Raw genomic sequence first — 18,336 nt, forward strand, 5'->3', positions numbered from 1 at the left:
ATCCTCCCCTTTTATAACCCCAAATCCTCCCCTTTATAACCCCAAATCCCCCCCTTTATAACCCAAATCCCCCCTTTATAACCCAAATCCCCCCCTTTATACCCCAAATCCCCCCTTTATAACCCAAATCCCCCCCTTTTATAACCCAAATCCCCCCCTTTATAACCCAAATCCTCCCTTTTATAACCCAAATCCCCCCCTTTATACCCCAAATGCCCCCTTTATAACCCAAATCCCCCCCTTTATAACCCAAATCCCCCCCTTTATAACCCAAATCCCCCCCTTTATAACCCCAAATCCCCCCCTTTATAACCCAAATCCTCCCCTTTATAACCCCAAATCCCCCCTTTATAACCCAAATCCCCCCTTTATAACCCCAAATCCCCCCCTTTATAACCCAAATCCCCCCCTTTATAACCCCAAATCCCCCCTTTATAACCCAAATCCCCCCCTTTATAACCCAAATCCCCCCCTTTATAACCCAAATCCCCCCTTTATAACCCAAATCCTCCCCTTTATAACCCAAATCCCCCCCTTTATAACCCAAATCCCCCCCTTTATAACCCAAATCCCCCCTTTATACCCCAAATCCCCCCTTTATAACCCCAAATCCTCCCCTTTATAACCCAAATCCCCCCTTTATAACCCGAAATCCCCCCCTTTATACCCCAAATCCCCCCTTTATAACCCCAAATCCCCCCCTTTATAACCCAAATCCCCCCCTTTATAACCCCAAATCCCCCCTTTATAACCCAAATCCTCCCCTTTATAACCCCAAATCCTCCCCTTTATAACCCCAAATTCCCCCTTTATAACCCAAATCCTCCCTTTTATAACCCAAATCCCCCCCTTTATAACCCAAATCCTCCCCTTTATAACCCCAAATCCTCCCCTTTATAACCCCAAATCCCCCCCTTTCCACCCCAAATCCCCCCCTTTATAACCCCAAATCCCCCCCTTTCCACCCCAAATCCCCCCTTTATAACCCCAAATCCCCCCTTTATAACCCAAATCCCCCCCTTTATAACCCCAAATCCCCCCTTTATAACCCCAAATCCCCCCCTTTCCACCCCAAATCCCCCCCTTTATAACCCCAAATCCCCCCTTCCACCCCAAATCCCCCCTTTATAACCCCAAATCCCCCCTTTATAACCCAAATCCCCCCCTTTATAACCCCAAATCCCCCCTTTATAACCCCAAATCCCCCCCTTTCCACCCCAAATCCCCCCCTTTATAACCCCAAATCCCCCCCTTTCCACCCCAAATCCCCCCTTTATAACCCCAAATCCCCCCTTTATAACCCAAATCCCCCCCTTTATAACCCCAAATCCCCCCTTTCCACCCCAAATCCCCCCCTTTCCACCCCAAATCCCCCCCTTTATAACCCCAAATCCCCCCCTTTCCACCCCAAATCCACCCTTTATAACCCCAAATCCCCCCCTTTCCACCCCAAATCCCCCCCTTTCCACCCCAAATCCCCCCTTTATACCCCCCCCTTCCCCCCCTTCCCCTCCCCCACCTGTGCCCCCCCTGCCCCTTCCTCTTCCCTTTGCCCCCCGCAGCCTCCGCGGGGACCCCCCGGGGCAGGGGTGGGGGAGGGGTCCCCCGGGGTCCCCCTTGGGGGGGCCCCCCCATTGCTGGGGCCCCCCCCTCGCCTCCTTGAGGGCGCGGAGCCGCTCGTGGAGCTCCTGCAGCTCCCGGTCCTGCTGCGCCCGCAGCGCCACCACCTCCTGGATGTGCCTGTGGGGCGGAGGGACCCATAGAGACCCATAGGGACCCATAGAGACCCATAGAGACCCATACGGACCCATAGGGACCCATAGAGACCCAGAGAGACCCATAGGGACCCATAGAGACCCATACGGACCCATAGAGACCCATACGGACCCATAGGGACCCATAGAGACCCAGAGAGACCCAGAGGGACCCATAGAGACCCATAGGGGCCCATAGAGAACCACAGAGAGCCATAGAGACCCAGAGGGACCCATAGAGACCCATAGAGACCCAGAGGGACCTATAGGGGCCCATAGGGACCCAGAGAGACCCATAGAGACCCATAGGGACCCATAGAGACCCAGAGGGACCCATAGGGGCCCATAGAGACCCAGAGGGACCCAGAGGGACCCATAGAGACCCATAGGTCTCCCCCATTGCCCCCCATTACCCCCATTCCCCCCATTCCCCCCCATTCCCTTTGCCCCATTACCCCCCATTCCCCCCATTCCCCCATTCCCCCCTTTCCATTACCCCCATTACCCCCATTGCCCCATTACCCCTCCATTCCCCCCATTGCCCCCCATTCCCCCCATTGCCCTATTCCCCCCCATTCCCCCTATTCCCCCCCTTATCCCCTTACCCCCATTACCCCCATTACCCCCATTGCCCCATTACCCCTCCATTCCCCCCATTCCCCCCATTGCCCCATTGCCCCATTATCCCCCCATTGCCCCCATTACCCCCATTACCCCCATTGCCCCATTACCCCCCATTACCCCTCCATTCCCCCCATTCCCCCATTGCCCCCCCCCATTCCCCCATTCCCCCCATTCCCCCATTGCCCCATTACCTCCCTTCCCCCCATTGCCCCATTACCCCCCCATTACCCCCCATTCCCCCCATTGCCCCATTACCCCCCCATTGCCCCATTACCCCCCATTGCCCCCCATTACCCCCATTGCCCCCCATTGCCCCCCATTGCCCCCCATTGCCCCCCATTGCTCCCCATTGCCCCCTCCTCACTTCTCCCGCAGCCGCCGCAGCTCCAGGCGCAGATCCTGGTCCTCGGGGTCCGTGTCCCCATCGCTGCTCATGGGGGACGAGGGGGACCCGGGGGGGCGCGGGGGGGCGCCGGGGGGATGGGGGGGACCCCCCGTCCCCCCCCCACTTTCGCTTTCAGAGCTGGGATCCCCCCATTCGCCTTCGCTTTGGGAGGGGGGCGCGGATTCGGGGTGCAATGGCTGGGGGGGAGATAGGGGGGATATGGGGTGATGGGGGGATAGGGGTCAGGGGGGTATAGGGGTGATGGGGGGATAGGGGTCATAGGGGGTATAGGGGAATATAGGGGTGATGGGAGTATGGGGGTCATGGGGGGATATAGGGGTAATGGGGGGATAAAGGGGTGATGGGGGTATAGGGGTGATGGGGTATAGGGGTGGTTGGGATATAGGGGTGATGGGGGGTATAGGGGTGATGGGGGGATATAGGGGTAATGGGGGTATAAGGGTCATAGGGGGATATAGGGGTGATGGGGTTATGGGGTAATATGGGTATGGGGGTGATCGGGGGATAAAGGGGTGATGGGGATATAGGGGTGATGGGGGGGATATAGGGGTGATGAGGGGTATAGGGGTCATAGGGGGATATAGGGGTGATGGGGTTATGGGGTAATATGGGTATGGGGGTGATGGGAGGATAAAGGGGTGATGGGGATATAGGGGTGATGGGGGGGATATAGGGGTGATGGGGGGATATAGGGGTGATGAGGGGTATAGGGGTCATAGGGGGATATAGGGGTGAAGGGGTTATGGGGTAATATGGGTATGGGGGTGATGGGGGGATAAAGGGGTGAAGGCCCCCATCCTGCCCCCCCCAAACACCCACCTGGCAATGACCTGGCCCAGAGTGGTCCCCAAGATCCTGCTGCTCCTCTGTGGGTCGGGGGGGGTCACAAAGGGGGGGGGGGCATTAATGGGGGGCTCACAAAGTGGGGGGCACAAATAGGGCACACAAGGGGGTCACAAAGGGAGTGTCATGAAGGGGGGGTCGCAAAGGGGGGTCATAAAGGGGGGGTCACAATGGGGATTGCAAAGGGGGTGTCAGAATGGGGGGTCATAAAGGGGGGTCACAATGGGGATCACAATGAGGGGGTCACAATGGGGGTCACAAAGGGGGGTGGGCTCCCAAAGGGGAGGTCCCCAATGGGTGCCCGGGGGTGTTGTAAAGGGGGGGGGTCACAATGGGGGGTTCAAAAATGGGGGTCACAATGAGGGGGTCACCATGGGGAGGTCACAATGGGGGGGTCACAATGAGGGTTACAAAGGGGGGGTCACAATGGGGGGGTCACAATGGGGGGGTCCCAATGAGGGTTACAAAGGGGGGGGTCACAATGAGGAGGCCACAATGGGGGGGTCACAATGGGGGGGTCCCAATGAGGGTTACAAAGGGGGGGGTCACAATGAGGGGGTCACAATGGGGGGGTCAAAAATGGGGGTCACAATGAGGGGGTCACAGTGAGGGTTACAAAGGGGGATCATAAAGGGGGGGGTCACAATGGGGGGGTCAAAAATGGGGGGTCATAGTGGGGGTCACAGTGGGGAGGTCACAATGGGGGGTCACAAAGGGGGGGGTCACAATGGGGGGGTCCCAATGAGGGTTACAAAGGGGGGGGGTCACAATGGGGAGGTCACAAGAGGGGGTCACAACGGGGGGGTCACAACGGGGATGTCACAATGAGGATTACAAAGGGGGGTCACAATAAGGGGGTCACAATGGGGGGGTCACAATAAGGGGGTCACAATGGGGAGGTCACAGTGGGGGGTCACAATGAGGGTTACAAAGGGGGGGTCACAATGGGGAGGTCACAATGGGGGGTCACAATGAGGGTTACAAAGGGGGGGTCACAATGGGGGGGTCACAATTGGGGGGGTCACAATGAGAGTTACAAAGGGGGGGTCACAATGGGGAGGTCACAATGGGGGGGTCACAATGGGGGGTCACAATGAGGGTTACAAAGGGGGGTCACAATGAGAGTTACAAAGGGGGGGTCACAATGGGGGGGTCACAATGGGGGGTCACAATGAGGGTTACAAAGGGGGGGTCACAATGGGGAGGTCACAATGGGGGCTCACAATGAGGGTTACAAAGAGGGGGTCACAATGGGGGGGTCACAATGGGGGTCACAATGGGGGAGGGGCTCCCAAAGGGGGGGGTCCCCAATGGGTGCCCGCGGGGGGATGGGGGGGGGGGGATGGGGGAGCGGTACCTGCCCGGGGGGGGCTCCCGGCGGGGGGGGGCGGGCGCAGGCGCCGGGCCCAGGTCTTGATGCGGCGGCCCCAGCCCCTCCTCCCCACGGGGTTCTTGAGGCGGGGGCAGCTGAAGCCAAGGGCGAAGGCACCGGGGGCACGGGAGGGGGGGGGGCCCTGGGCAATGGGGGGGGGGGGGGGTCAGTGCCAGGGTCGGGGGGGGGGGGACAACGGCCCCATGGGGACAACAAGGGGTTGGGGTGCGCTGGGACTTGGGGGGCACCGGGTCCATGGGGGGTTATGAGGGACATCAAGGGGTTGGGGTGCACTGGGACTTGGGGGGCACCGGGTCCATGGGGGGCTATGAGAGACACCAAGGGGTCGGGGTGCGCTGGGACCTGGGGGGCATCGGGTCCCTGGGGGGCTGTGAGGGACATCAAGGGGTTGGGGACATGGGGACAATGGTCCCATAGGGGACACCAAGGGGTTGGGGTGCGCTGGGACTTGGGGGGCATCAGGTTCATGGGGGGTTATGAGGGACATCAAGGGGTTGGGGTGAGCTGGGACTTGGGGGGCACCGTGTCCATGGGGATGGGGCTTTGGGGACATGGGGACAATGGTCCCATGGGGGACACCAAAGGGTTGGGGTGAGCTGGGACCTGGGGGGAACGGGGTCCATGGGGGGCTGTGAGGGACATCAAGGGGTTGGGGTGCGCTGGGACTTGGGGGGCATCAGGTTCATGGGGGGCTGTGAGGGACATCAAGGGGTTGGGGTGAGCTGGGACTTGGGGGGCATCAGGGTCATGGGGGGCTGTGAGGGACATCAAGGGGCTGGGGACATGGGGACAATGGTCCCATGGGGGACACCAAGGGGTTGGGGTGAGCTGGGACTTGGGGGGCACCGGGTCCATGGGGGGTTATGAGGGACATCAAGGGGTCGGGGACATGGGGACAATGGTCCCATGGGGGACACCAAGGGGTTGGGGTGCGCTGGGACTTGGGGGGCAATGGGTCCATGGGGGGCTGTGAGGGACATCAAGGGGTCGGGGACATGGGGACAATGGTCCCATGGGGGACACCAAGGGGTTGGGGTGCGCTGGGACTTGGGGGGCATCAGGGTCATGGGGGGCTGTGAGGGACATCAAGGGGTTGGGGTGCACTGGGACCTGGGGGGAACGGGGTCCATGGGGGGTTATGAGGGACATCAAGGGGTTGGGGTGCGCTGGGACTTGGGGGGCACCGGGTCCATGGGGGGTTATGAGGGACATCAAGGGGTCGGGGTGAGCTGGGACTTGGGGGGCACCGGGTCTGTGGGGATGGGGCTTTGGGGACATGGGGACAATGGTCCCATGGGGACACCAAGGGGTTGGGGTGCACTGGGACGTGGGGGGCATCAGGTTCATGGGGGGCTGTGAGGGACATCAAGGGGTTGGGGTGCGCTGGGACTTGGGGGGCACCGGGTCCATGGGGGGTTATGAGGGACATCAAGGGGTTGGGGTGCGCTGGGACTTGTGGGTCACCAGGTCTATGGGGTTTGGGGCTTTGGGGGCACGCAGGGGTTGGGGTTTGGCGCTGAGCACCCCCCATTCCATGGGGCACATCCAGCGTGGGGGGCTCAGTGCCGATCACCTCCGTTCCTTGGGTCGCATCCGGCTCTTGGTGCTGGGGGTCCCCGGCCCCATGGCAGGCTCCGGCCTCACCGCCCCCCTGCTCCCGGTGTCCCGGGGGCTCCGGTGGCTCAGCCCCATCCTGCCCCACAGCACCGGGGCCTTGGGGGGGGCCTTTGGGCCCCGTCCCCCCCTCTCCATCGGGGTCCTCCTGCTCTTGGGGTGCTCCAAAGCCTCGAGGGACCCCAGGCTGGGGGACGGCCTCCTCCTGCCCTCGAGGGCCACCGACCCCATGCTCTATGGGGCCAGCGGCCTCTGGGCTATGGGGCGTGGGGAGCCCTGCGCCATCCGGCCCCATTGCTGCTGCTTGAGGGCCACCGGCATCTGAGCTGCCCAGGGCTCGGCGAGGGGCTGCGGGACCCCCAGGACCTGCAGTGGGGGGACCCCAAACCCATTGTAGGGTTGGGGTCACCAATGTCCCCCCCCAGTGTCCCAGCCCCATTGATGTCATTGTAGGGTTGGGGTCACCAATGTTCCCCCCCCAACGTCCCAGCCCCATTGATGTCATTGTAGGGTTGGGGTCACCAATGTCACCCCCCAACGTCCCAGCCCCATTGATGTCATTGTAGGGTTGGGGTCACCAATGTCCCCCCCAGTGTCCCAGCCCCATTGATGTCATTGTAGGGTTGGGGTCACCAATGTCCCCCCCCAGTGTCCCAGCCCCATTGATGTCATTGTAGGGTTGGGGTCACCAATGTCCCCCCCAGTGTCCCAGCCCCATTGATGTCATTGTAGGGTTGGGGTCACCAATGTCACCCCCCCCAACATCCCAGCCCCATTGATGTCATTGTAGGGTTGGGGTCACCAATGTCCCCCCCCCAGCGTCCCAGCCCCATTGATGTCGTTGTAGGGTTGGGGTCACCAATGTCCCCCCCCCCAACGTCCCAGCCCCATTGATGTCATTGTAGGGTTGGGGTCACCAATGTCCCTCCCCCAACGTCCCAGCCCCATTGATGTCATTGTAGGGTTGGGGTCACCAATGTCCCCCCCCAGCGTCCCAGCCCCATTGATGTCCCTGTAGGGTTGGGGTCACCAATGTCACCCCCCCCAACATCCGAGCCCCATTGATGTCCCTGTAGGGTTGGGGTCACCAATGTCCCCCCCCCAGTGTCCCAGCCCCATTGATGTCATTGTAGGGTTGGGGTCACCAATGTTCCCCCCCAGTGTCCCAGCCCCATTGATGTCATTGTAGGGTTGGGGTCACCAATGTCCCCCCCCAACGTCCCAGCCCCATTGATGTCATTGGAGGGTTGGGGTCACCAATGTCCCCCCCAGTGTCCCAGCCCCATTGATGTCATTGTAGGGTTGGGGTCACCAATGTCCCCCCCCAGCGTCCCAGCCCCATTGATGTCATTGTAGGGTTGGGGTCACCAATACCACACCCCCCAATGTCCCAGCCCCATTGATGTCATTGTAGGGTTGGGGTCACCAATACCCCCCCCCAACATCCGAGCCCCATTGATGTCCCTGTAGGGTTGGGGACCCCAATGTTGCCCCCCTGATGTCCCAACCCCACTGATGTCATTGTAGGGTTGGGGACCCCAATGTCCCCCCCCATGTCCCTTCACCCACCGGTGGCCTCCCTGTTCCTGATGGTTTGGTTGATGCAGAACCTCCAGCGACCCACAGGGGACGATTGGGGGGCCCCTTCTGTTGGCAATGGGGGGTGCTCAGAGCTGGGGTCCCCCCATTGCCCCCCCCATGCCCCCCCCCCCCCCATTCCATCCCTCACCGCTCGCCGCCGGCTCCATCGCTCCAACCTATGGGGAGACCCCATTGGGCTTGGTCAATGGGGGGGAATGGGATAACCCAAAGGGGACATTGAACGGGGGGGGGGGGGTCACATGGGGCACCTGGGGGTCCACATGGGGGGCACCGAGGAGCCCCCGCGCCCGCGCCACGATGGCCTTGAGCTCCTCCACGAACTTCTCCCTTTCGGCCTCCAACACGAAGTTGTCCTCAACCTTTGGGGGGGGGGGGGTTAAATGTTGGGGGGTGGGGGGGATATGGGACCAAGGGGGGGGAGGGTTTTGGGGTGCAGGGGGTGTGGGGGGGGGGCACCATGTAAGAGGCGATGTCCTCGGGGGCGTCCCCATCGGCGTCGAACTTGAAGGTCACCGTCTTGCAGTCGTGGGTCTCCAGTTGGCACTCGAGCGTGTTGTCCCCCGGTGAGGAGACCTGCGTGGAGCAGGGGGGGGGACGTCAGTTATGGGGTGGTGTCGTCGTCCCCATAGGGGGCTATGGGGTGTTCCTGTCCCCCCCCCCCCCGCCCCACACTGACCTGGAGCGCGGTGAGCTGGAAGCGGGGCCGCGGGCAGGAAGCGCGGCGCTGGCGCCATCGGTCCCCACGGCCACCGGCGTCCGGGGGGGTGGAGGCGGCCTCGGGGACGCGCAGGGAGGGGGTTGGGTCCGGGGGGTCGGGGGGTGGGAGGGGGGCGGCTGGGGGGGGGGGATGGGGAGGTGGGATCTCTATGGGGAGGGGGAGCGGGGATGGAGCTGGGGGCATCCCTATGGATGAGGGCATCTCCATGGGCGCGGGCATCCCTATGGATGAGGGCATCCCTATGGATGAGGGCATCTCCATGGGTGCGGGCATCCCTATGGATGGGGGCATCCCTATGGATGAGGGCATCTCCATGGGTGCGGGCATCCCTATGGATGAGGGCATCTCCATAGTTGGGGGCATCCCAATGGATGGGGGCATCCCTATGGTTGGGGGCATCTCCATGGTTGGTGGCATCTCCATGGGTGCGGGCATCCCTATGGATGGGGGCATCCCTATGGTTGGAGGCATCTCCATAGTTGGTGGCATCCCTATGGATGGGGGCATCCCTATGGATGGTGGCATCTCCATAGTTGGTGGCATCCCTATGGATGGGGGCATCCCTATGGATGGTGGCATCTCCATGGTTGGAGGCATCTCCATAGTTGGTGGCATCCCTATGGCTGGTGGCATCCCAGATGGAGGTGGCATCCCTGGACCTGGTGGCATCCCCATGGACGGCGGCACTGCTGACGGAGGTGGCATCCCAACGGCGGGTGGCATCTCCATGGTTGATGGCATCCCTGGGGTTGGTGGCATCCCTTGGGATGGGGGCATCCCGATAGGGGCTGGCATCTCCATGGATGGCGGCATCACTTGGCCTGGTGGCATCCCCATCGGTGGTGGCATCCCAATGGATGCTGGCATCCCTGGACCTGGTGGCATCCCTTGGGCTGGTGGCATCCCAGGTGGAGCCGGTGCCATCCCCATCGTTGGTGGCATCTCCGGACCACCTTGGACTGGTGGCATCCCGCTTCGTGCTGGCATCCCTGGCCCTGGTGGCATCCCGGTGGGCAACGGCATCCCGCTTGCTGGTGGCATCTCCGGACCTGCTGGCATCCCTTGGGCTGCTGGCATCCCACTTAGGGCTGGCATCCCCAGAGCTGGTGGCAACCCTGGGGCTGGTGGCATCCCGGTACCTGATGGTGGCATCCTGGTACCTGATGGTGGCATCCCGGTACCTGATGGTGGCATCCCGGTACCTGGTGGTGGCATCCCTGGAGCTGGTGGCATCCCGGTACCTGATGGTGGCATCCCGGTACCTGATGGTGGCATCCCGGTACCTGGTGGTGGCATCCCGGTACCTGATGGTGGCATCCCTGGAGCTGGTGGCATCCCGGTACCTGGTGGTGGCATCCCTGGAGCTGGTGGCATCCCAGTACCCAATGGTGGCATCCCGGTACCCAATGGTGGCATCCCGGTACCCGATGGTGGCATCCCGGTACCCAGTGGTGGCATCCCTGGAGCTGGTGGCATCCCGGTACCCGATGGTGGCATCCCGGTACCCGGTGGTGGTATCCCTGGAGCTGGTGGCATCCCAGTACCTTGTGGCATCCCAGTACCCGATGGTGGCATCCCGGTACCCGATGGTGGCATCTCAGTACCTGATGGTGGCATCCCGGTACCCAGTGGTGGCATCCCTGGAGCTGGTGGCATCCCAGTACCCGATGGTGGCATCCCGGTACCCGATGGTGGCATCTCAGTACCTGATGGTGGCATCCCGGTACCCAGTGGTGGCATCCCGGTACCTGATGGTGGCATCCCGGTACCTGATGGTGGCATCCTGGTACCTGGTGGTGGCATCCCTGGAGCTGGTGGCATCCCAGTACCTGATGGTGGCATCCCGGTACCCAGTGGTGGCATCCCTGGAGCTGGTGGCATCCCGGTACCTGATGGTGGCATCCCAGGCCCCGGTGCCCCCGGTGCTGGCTGTGGCCGTGCCAGCCCCATGGGTGCCATTGCCCAGCTCCGCGTCACCCCCAGCTCCCCGTCCCCACCGGGGAGCTCCAGCCCCACCACGGTGGCACCGCCGGTGACGTCCATCGATGTCCCCTCCACCTGTGGGGCAAAGCACGGCTGTGGGACCCGACCCCCTTGTCCCCACCCCACGGCGGCGGCGCAACCGGGACCCACCTGCAATGGGACGTGGGGGGCACAAGGGGGGGACGCCCCATCTTGGGGGGGGCCTGGTTGGTAGCACCCAAGGAGACCACGGCTGCTGGCGGCATCTGCCATGGGTCCAGTGTCCAAGAGCCCCTCGGCTGCTGAGGGGCACCCAAAGGGTGAGCGGTGATGGGTGACCAGCAGCCATGGGGTGAGCAATGGGGGTCCCATGGGGTGGGCAATGGGGCTCAATGGGGTGGGCAATGGGGATCGCATGGGGTGGGTACTGGGGGTCCCATGGGGTGGGCAATGGGGGCTCAATGGGGTGGGCAATGGGGATCGCATGGGGTGGGCAATGGGGATCCCATGGGGTGAGCAACGAGGGTCCCATAGGGTGGGCAATGGGAGCTCCATGGGGTGGCCAACGGGGATCCCATGGGGTGAGCAATGAGGGTCCCATAGGGTGGGCAATGGGAGCTACATGGGGTGGGCAATGGGGATCCCATGGGGTGGGCAAAGGCGATCCCATGGGTTGAGCAATGGGGATTCCATAGGGTGGCCAATAGGGGTCCCATGGGGTGGCCAATGGGGATCCCATGGGGTGGGCAATGGGAGCTCCATGGGGTGGGCAATGGGGATCCCATGGGGTGGGCAATGGGAGCTCCATGGGGTGGCCAATAGGGGTCCCATGGGGTGGCCAATGGGGATCCCATGGGGTGGGCAATGGGGATCCCATGGGGTGGGCAATGGGGGACCCATGGGGTGAGCAATGGCAATGCCATGGGGTGGGCAATGGCGACCCCATGGGGTGGGCAATGGCGATCCCATGGGGTGGGCAATGGGGGACCCATGGGGTGAGCAATGGGGATCCCATGGGATGGGCAATGGAGGACCCATGGAGTGAGCAATGGCAAAGCCATGGGGTGGGCAATGGGGTGGCCAACGGGGGTCCCATGGGGGTCTCACCGTGCTGCTGGAGCAGCTGCTGCCGCACGTGCTGATCCACCTCGGTGTCCTCGCTCTCGGCGGGGGCCCGACCTTCGGCTTGCTTCCTCTCCCGGCTCCTCCGGACCACGGCCAGGCGGTCCCGGATGGATTTGGCCACGGCTTTGGAGTCGCTCTCATGGAAGAAGCCGGATTTCACCTGCGTGGAGGGGGCAAAGGGGTGGCCACGGCCTTGGGGAGGCTTCAGCACCACGGACAGGGGCAACCGCTGGGGTCATGGGGAGGAGCGTTGGCTTTGGAAGGGTCCATGATGAGGTTGAGGGGCCCAACGAAGGGTTTATGGGTGTATTTATGGGTGCCATTGGCTTTGGAAGGGTTCAAGATGAGGTTGAGGGTCCCAGTAAAGGGTTTATGGGTGTATTTATGGGTGCCATTGGCTTTGGAAGGGTCCATGATGAGGTTGAGGGGTCCAAGGAAGGGTTTATGGGTGTATTTATGGGTGCCATTGGCTTTGGAAGGGTTCAAGATGAGGTTGAGTCTCCCAGTGACGGGTTTATGGGTGTATTTATGGGTGCCATTGGCTTTGGAAGGGTTCAAGATGAGGTTGAGGGGCCCAACGAAGGGTTTATGGGTGTATTTATGGGTTCCATTGGCTTTGGAAGGGTCCATGATGAGGTTGAGGCGTCCAAGGATGGGTTTATGGGTGTATTTATGGGTGCCATTGGCTTTGGAAGGGTCCATGATGAGGTTGAGGCGTCCAAGGATGGGTTTCTGGGTGTATTTACGGGTGCCATTGGCTTTGGAAGGGTCCATGATGAGGTTGAGGGGCCCAACGAAGGGTTTATGGGTGTATTTATGGGTGCCATTGGCTTTGGAAGGGCTCAAGATGAGGTTGAGGGTCCCAGTAAAGGGTTTATGGGTGTATTTATGGGTGCCATTGGCTTTGGAAGGGTCCATGATGAGGTTGAGGGGCCCAATGAAGGGTTTATGGGTGTATTTATGGGTGCCATTGACTTTGGAAGGGTTCAAGATGAGGTTGAGGGTCCCAATGAAGGGTTTATGGGTGTATTTATGGGTGCCATTGGCTTTGGAAGGGCTCAAGATGAGGTTGAGGGGTCCAATGAAGGGTTTATGGGTGTATTTATGGGTGCCATTGGCTTCATAAGAGGTTCACGGTCCTGAGGGACCAACCCCCCCCCCCCAATCCATAACCATTGTGGACCTTCAGGGTGGCTCAAGCCAAGCCGATGCCACCAACCCCGCTGAGGTTCTCCCCTGCCCCATGGAACCCCCCATGCCCATTTCCCCCCCCCACCGCCCTCACCATCTCGTAGGCCACCTCCTCGGGGACGTCGGCCTCCAGGTTGAAGCTGAACTCGATGGCTTCGTTGTCCTTGTGCTTGCCCTTGAGCTTCTTGGGGTCCTCGACCCAGAGGCGCAGCGCGAGGCAGGGCTCGGGCCCCACCGCGTCCTCGGCCAGCTCCACGCGCAGCCCCGTGTCCTCGGCGAAGAACGCGTGGTTCAGCAGGTCCCGGATGGACAACCTGGGGGTGGCGGGGGGGGTTTGGGGTGCGCTCAGCCCCACATGTAAGGGGGGCAGCCAGCACCCTCCTAGGGGCCCATCGCCCACCTCTCGGCCTTGTTCTGCCGGATGCAGCCCTCGATGATGTCCCGCACCTCCGGGTCGGTCACCTTGGAGAAGCTGGCTGGCTTGATGCCCTATGGGGAGGGGGGGGAACCGGAGCGGTGGGGACACCACCAGGATGGGGGCACCACGGGGGTGATGCTACCCCAATGACAACGGCACCACCGTGATGATGCTATGGTGGTGAAGATACCATCACAATGATGCCACCATGGTAAGGAGGCCACCACAATGACGATGCTACCACCACAATGATGATGGCACCACCGTGATGATGCTATGGTGGTGAAGATGCCACCACAATGATGATGCCACCATGATAAAGAGGCCACCACAATGGTGATGCCACCACCATGGTGATGTCCCCACCACAATGGTGATGCCACCACCATGATGATGCCACCACAGTAAGGATGCCACCACAGTAAGGATGCCACCACAATGATGCCACCACAATGATGATACTATGATAATGAAGATGCCACCACAACGATGATGCCCTCACCAGGATGATGTCATCACAATGATGCCATCACAATGATGATACTATGATACTGAAGATGCCATCACGATGATACCACCACAGTTAGGATGCCACCATAATGATGATGCCCCCACCATGATGATGCCACCGCAACGATGACATTATGATAGTGAAGAAGCCATCACAACGATGGTACCACCACGGTAAGGATGCCACCATGATGACAATGGCACTACTGTGATGATGCTATGATGGTGAAGATGCCACCACAACGCTGGTACCACCACCATGATGATGCCACCACCATGATGATGCCACCACCGAGATGACGCCACTACAATGCCAACGCCAACGCAACGACGATGCCACCATGGTAACGCTACCGTGACCATGACGCTACGACCACCAAGATGACACCACCACCATGACGATGCCACCACAATGAAGATGCCACCACCACCACCCCCCCCGGCGACCCACGCTGGTGACTTTGCGGTAGATCTGCGCCGCGTTCTGGCACTCGGAGTAGGGATACTCGGAGGTGCCCATCTCCAACATGCACATCCCGAAGGCGTAGACGTCCACCGACTCGTCGTAGCGCTCCTCATACATCTCCGGCGCCATGAACTCGGGGGTCCCTATGGGAGGGGGTGGTGAGAGCCAGGAACCCACTACCACCACCATCACCACAACCATCACCATCACCACCATCAGCACCATCACAACCATCACCATCACCACCACCACAACCATCACCAACACCACCATCACCACCACCACAACCATCACCACTATCACCATCACTATCACCACCACCACCACCATCATCACCACCACCACCACCACCAACACCACCATCACCATCATCACCACCACCACCATCACCATCATCACCACCACCACCACCATCACCATCACCACCATCAGCACCACCATCACCACCACCACTGGGCACAATGGGGCTCACCAATGACGCTCTTGGCAAAGGAGGTCCTCATGAGCGTGGCCAACCCCAGGTCCCCGATCTTGACGGAGCCCGTGGGGCCCGTGATGAAGATGTTGTCACACTTGAGGTCCCGGTGGATGATGGGGGGTGTCCGGGTGTGCAGGAAGTGGAGCCCCTTCAGGATCTGCCGGCACCAGCTCCGAAGCACCTTGGGCTTCATCACCTTGAACCTCTTGAGGTACCTGCGAGGGGGCTCAGGGTCAATCGGAGACCTCAACCATCGCCCCCGTGATGGTTTTGGGGTCTTCTTGTCTTTGGAAGGGGGTTCAGGGTCAATGTGAGACCTCAACCATTGGGTCCATGATGAGTTTGGGGTCTCCTTCTCATTGTAAGTGCGTTCAACCTCAATTTGAGACCTCAACCATTGCCTCCATGATGGCTTTGGGGTCTCCTTGTCTTTGGAAGGGGGTGCAGGGTCAATCTGAGACCTCAACCATTGGGTTCATGATGAGTTTGGGGCCTCCTTCTCTTTGGAAGGGGGTTCAGGGTCAATGTGAGACCTCAACCATTGGGTCCATGATGAACTTGGGGTATCCTTATCTTTGAAAGGGGGTTCAACCTCAATTTGAGACCTCAGCCATTGGGTCCATGATGAGTTTGGGGTCTCCTTGTCATTGTAAGTGCGTTCAACCTCAATTTGAGACCTCAACCATTGCCCCCATGATGGTTTTGGGGTCTCCTTGTCTTTGGAAGGGGGTGCAGGGTCAATCTGAGACCTCAACCATTGGGTCCATGATGAACTTGGGATCTCCTTCTCTTTGGAAAGGGGTTCAGGGTCAATGTGAGACCTCAACCATTGGGTCCACGATGGTTTTGAGGTCTCCTTGTGTTTGGAAGGGGGTTCAACCTCAATGTGAGACCTCAACCATTGGGTCCATGATGACTTTGGTATCTCCTCTTTGGAAGCTCCTTCAACCTCAACGGCGGAAGGCAGCCCTGCCCATGGACCTGGGTGATGTCCAGGTCCTTCCCACCCCATTCCACGCCCCTCATCACTCACGTCTTGAGGGTGCCCGAGGTCATCAGCTCGGTGACCAGGACGATGCACTTCTTGCCCTTGACCGTGGACTCCCAGGAGTCGTAGAAGCGGACGATGTTGGGGTGCTGCAGCCCCTTGAGCATCTCAGCCTCTTCCTTGAACCTCTGCTGCTCCATCTTGGTCAGCTTGCGGTCCTGGGGGCCATGGGACAGCCTCAAACCCACCCCACAGCCAAGGAGCATCTCCTTTGGCCCACCACGAAGCTCCTTCGGGTCCCCATGGAGCACTGGTGGGGCAGGAAGGGGATGGGATTTGTGGGCTGTGGCGCTGTGCCTGGTGGCAGGAGCCCCGGCAGGACATTGGGATGATGGAGTTGGGAGCCTCCGGGATTCCTTGGGGGTCTCCTCGGCTTGGGAAGGGGGCTCAGGGTCCATGTGAGACCTCAACCATGGGGTCCATGATGACTTTGGGGTCTCCTTGACTTCAGAAGAGGGCTCAACCTCAACCTGAGACCTCAACCATGGGGTCTATGATGAATTTGGTGTCTTTGGAAGGGGGTCCAGGCTCAATGTGAGACCTCAACCATTGGGTCTATGATGACTTCGGGCTCTCCATGTCATTACAAGTGGGTTCAACCTCAATCTGAGGGCTCAACCATTGAGTCTATGATGAATCTGGGGTCTCCTTGACTTCAGAAGGGGGCTCAACCTCAACCTGAGACCTCAACCATGGGGTCTATGATGAATTTGGGGTCTTTGGAAGGGGGTTCAGGGTCAATCTGAGACCTCAACCATTGGGTCCATGATGACTTCGGGCTCTCCATGTCATTGCAAGTGGGTTCAACCTCAGTCTGAGACCTCAACCATGGGGTCTATGATGAATTTGGGGTCTTTGGAAGGGGGTTCAGGGTCAATCTGAGACCTCAACCATTGGGTCTATGATGACTTCTGGCTCTCCATGTCATCGCAAGTGGGTTCAACCTCAATGTGAGACCTCAGCCATTGGGTCTATGATGACTTCGGGCTCTCCATGTCATCGCAAGTGGGTTCAACCTCAACGTGAGACCTCAGCCATTGGGTCTATGATGACTTCTGGCTCTCCATGTCATGCAAGTGGGTTCAACCTCAACGTGAGACCTCAGCCATTGGGTCTATGATGACTTCTGGCTCTCCATGTCATCGCAAGTGGGTTCAACCTCAACGTGAGACCTCAACCATCGCCTCCACGACGCCCCCCCAACCCCAAGGACCCCCGTCCCCCCCGTCCATGCCCTCACCTGCAGCTCGCACCAGGCCACCTCCACCCAGGTGTCGGTGTCGAAGCCCTTGAAGACGGTCTTGAAGGCGCCGCGGCCCAGCTCGATGTCGAACTTGAGGAAGCGGCCCCCCGGCGACGTCGCCACCGCCTTCATCTCCGCTTCCTCCTCCACCTCCTCCCTGCCCGAAGCCCCCCCCGGGACCCCCCCCCGGAGCTCTTGGTCCCCTCCATCGCTGGGGGGGCCCCGCTCCTCCTCCAGCAGCTCCACGCTCTTGCGGAAGAAGCGCTTTGGGGGGGCTTTGGTGGGGCTCAAGTCCGTGGCCATGGTTGGCTCCTATAGACCTCAATACGGGGGGGGGGTGCCCCCCTATGGAGCTATAGGGGAGTTTGAAGGGGGGGGTCCTCAGTGGTGCTTTGGGGGTGTCAATGGAGGTGGTGGTGGTGCCACAGCCCCCCCCCCCCCATGGGGGGACCTGTTGGGATAAAGAGGGGTTGTTAAGGGGGGGTTGATCCCCCTATAGAGCCTATGGGTGCCTTAGGTAAGCACCCCTTTCTGGTTCTATAGGTGCCCTATGGATCCCCTAGGCACTATTTACATACACATGCATACACACACACATATACCTATATATACCCTGCCCCCCATAGATCCTGTGTGCCCCACACCCCGTATATCCCCCTTATATATACACCCCCAATTGGCTCTATAGCCCTCATGTGCCCTACACACCATAGAGCCCCCCCCATAGCCCCTATATACTCCAATAGCCCCAAAAGCCCCTATATTCTCCCACCCCCCATATCCCCTATACCCCCCATGTGCCCTCTCATCCCGTATAGCCCCCCCCAGCACCTATAGCCCCCGTGCACCCCCTCATCCTCTATACCCCTCCTCATCCCCTATACCTCCCATATCTCCTATAGCCCCCCTATGCCCCCCACAACCCCTTAGACCCGACGAGC

At 60.4% G+C, this 18,336-nt stretch overlaps 1 protein-coding gene across 1 annotated transcript; it reads right to left on the bottom strand.

Moving 5' to 3' along the window:
* Positions 1-577: 577 nt before the first annotated feature.
* On the bottom strand, positions 578-17,957 carry LOC134174140 (serine/threonine-protein kinase WNK2-like). Its single transcript, XM_062638823.1, has 19 exons — positions 17,393-17,957; positions 16,138-16,310; positions 15,099-15,319; positions 14,612-14,769; positions 13,633-13,721; positions 13,327-13,546; positions 12,024-12,201; positions 11,088-11,218; positions 8,913-11,012; positions 8,693-8,809; positions 8,485-8,595; positions 8,364-8,391; positions 8,204-8,281; positions 6,564-7,000; positions 4,985-5,141; positions 3,604-3,650; positions 2,743-2,960; positions 1,495-1,740; positions 578-617 (listed from the first exon to the last, which is right to left on the bottom strand). Exons 1-19 carry the CDS (start codon positions 17,696-17,698, stop codon positions 578-580), a joined length of 5,055 nt encoding a protein of 1,684 aa, XP_062494807.1. The 5' UTR covers positions 17,699-17,957.
* Between the last annotated feature and the right edge of the window lie 379 nt (positions 17,958-18,336).

This window comes from Pezoporus occidentalis, unplaced genomic scaffold (assembly GCF_034315485.1).
Source record: "Pezoporus occidentalis ecotype Australia unplaced genomic scaffold, CSIRO_AGI_Poc_V1 ctg584, whole genome shotgun sequence".
NCBI lineage: Eukaryota > Metazoa > Chordata > Aves > Psittaciformes > Psittacidae > Pezoporus > Pezoporus occidentalis.

What these genes read in the sequence shown, in the direction of transcription:
- LOC134174140 (XM_062638823.1), bottom strand. Translation starts at nt 17,698, where the DNA reads ATGGCCACGGACTTGAGCCCCACCAAAGCCCCCCCAAAGCGCTTCTTC. An exon ending in TCCAGCTCACCGCGCTCCAG is followed by an intron (nt 8,810 to 8,912) that starts GTCAGTGTGGGG and finishes TGCTCCACGCAG; the next exon opens with GTCTCCTCACCGGGGGACAA. An exon ending in CCCCCCATGTGGACCCCCAG is followed by an intron (nt 8,392 to 8,484) that starts GTGCCCCATGTG and finishes GTCTCCCCATAG; the next exon opens with GTTGGAGCGATGGAGCCGGC.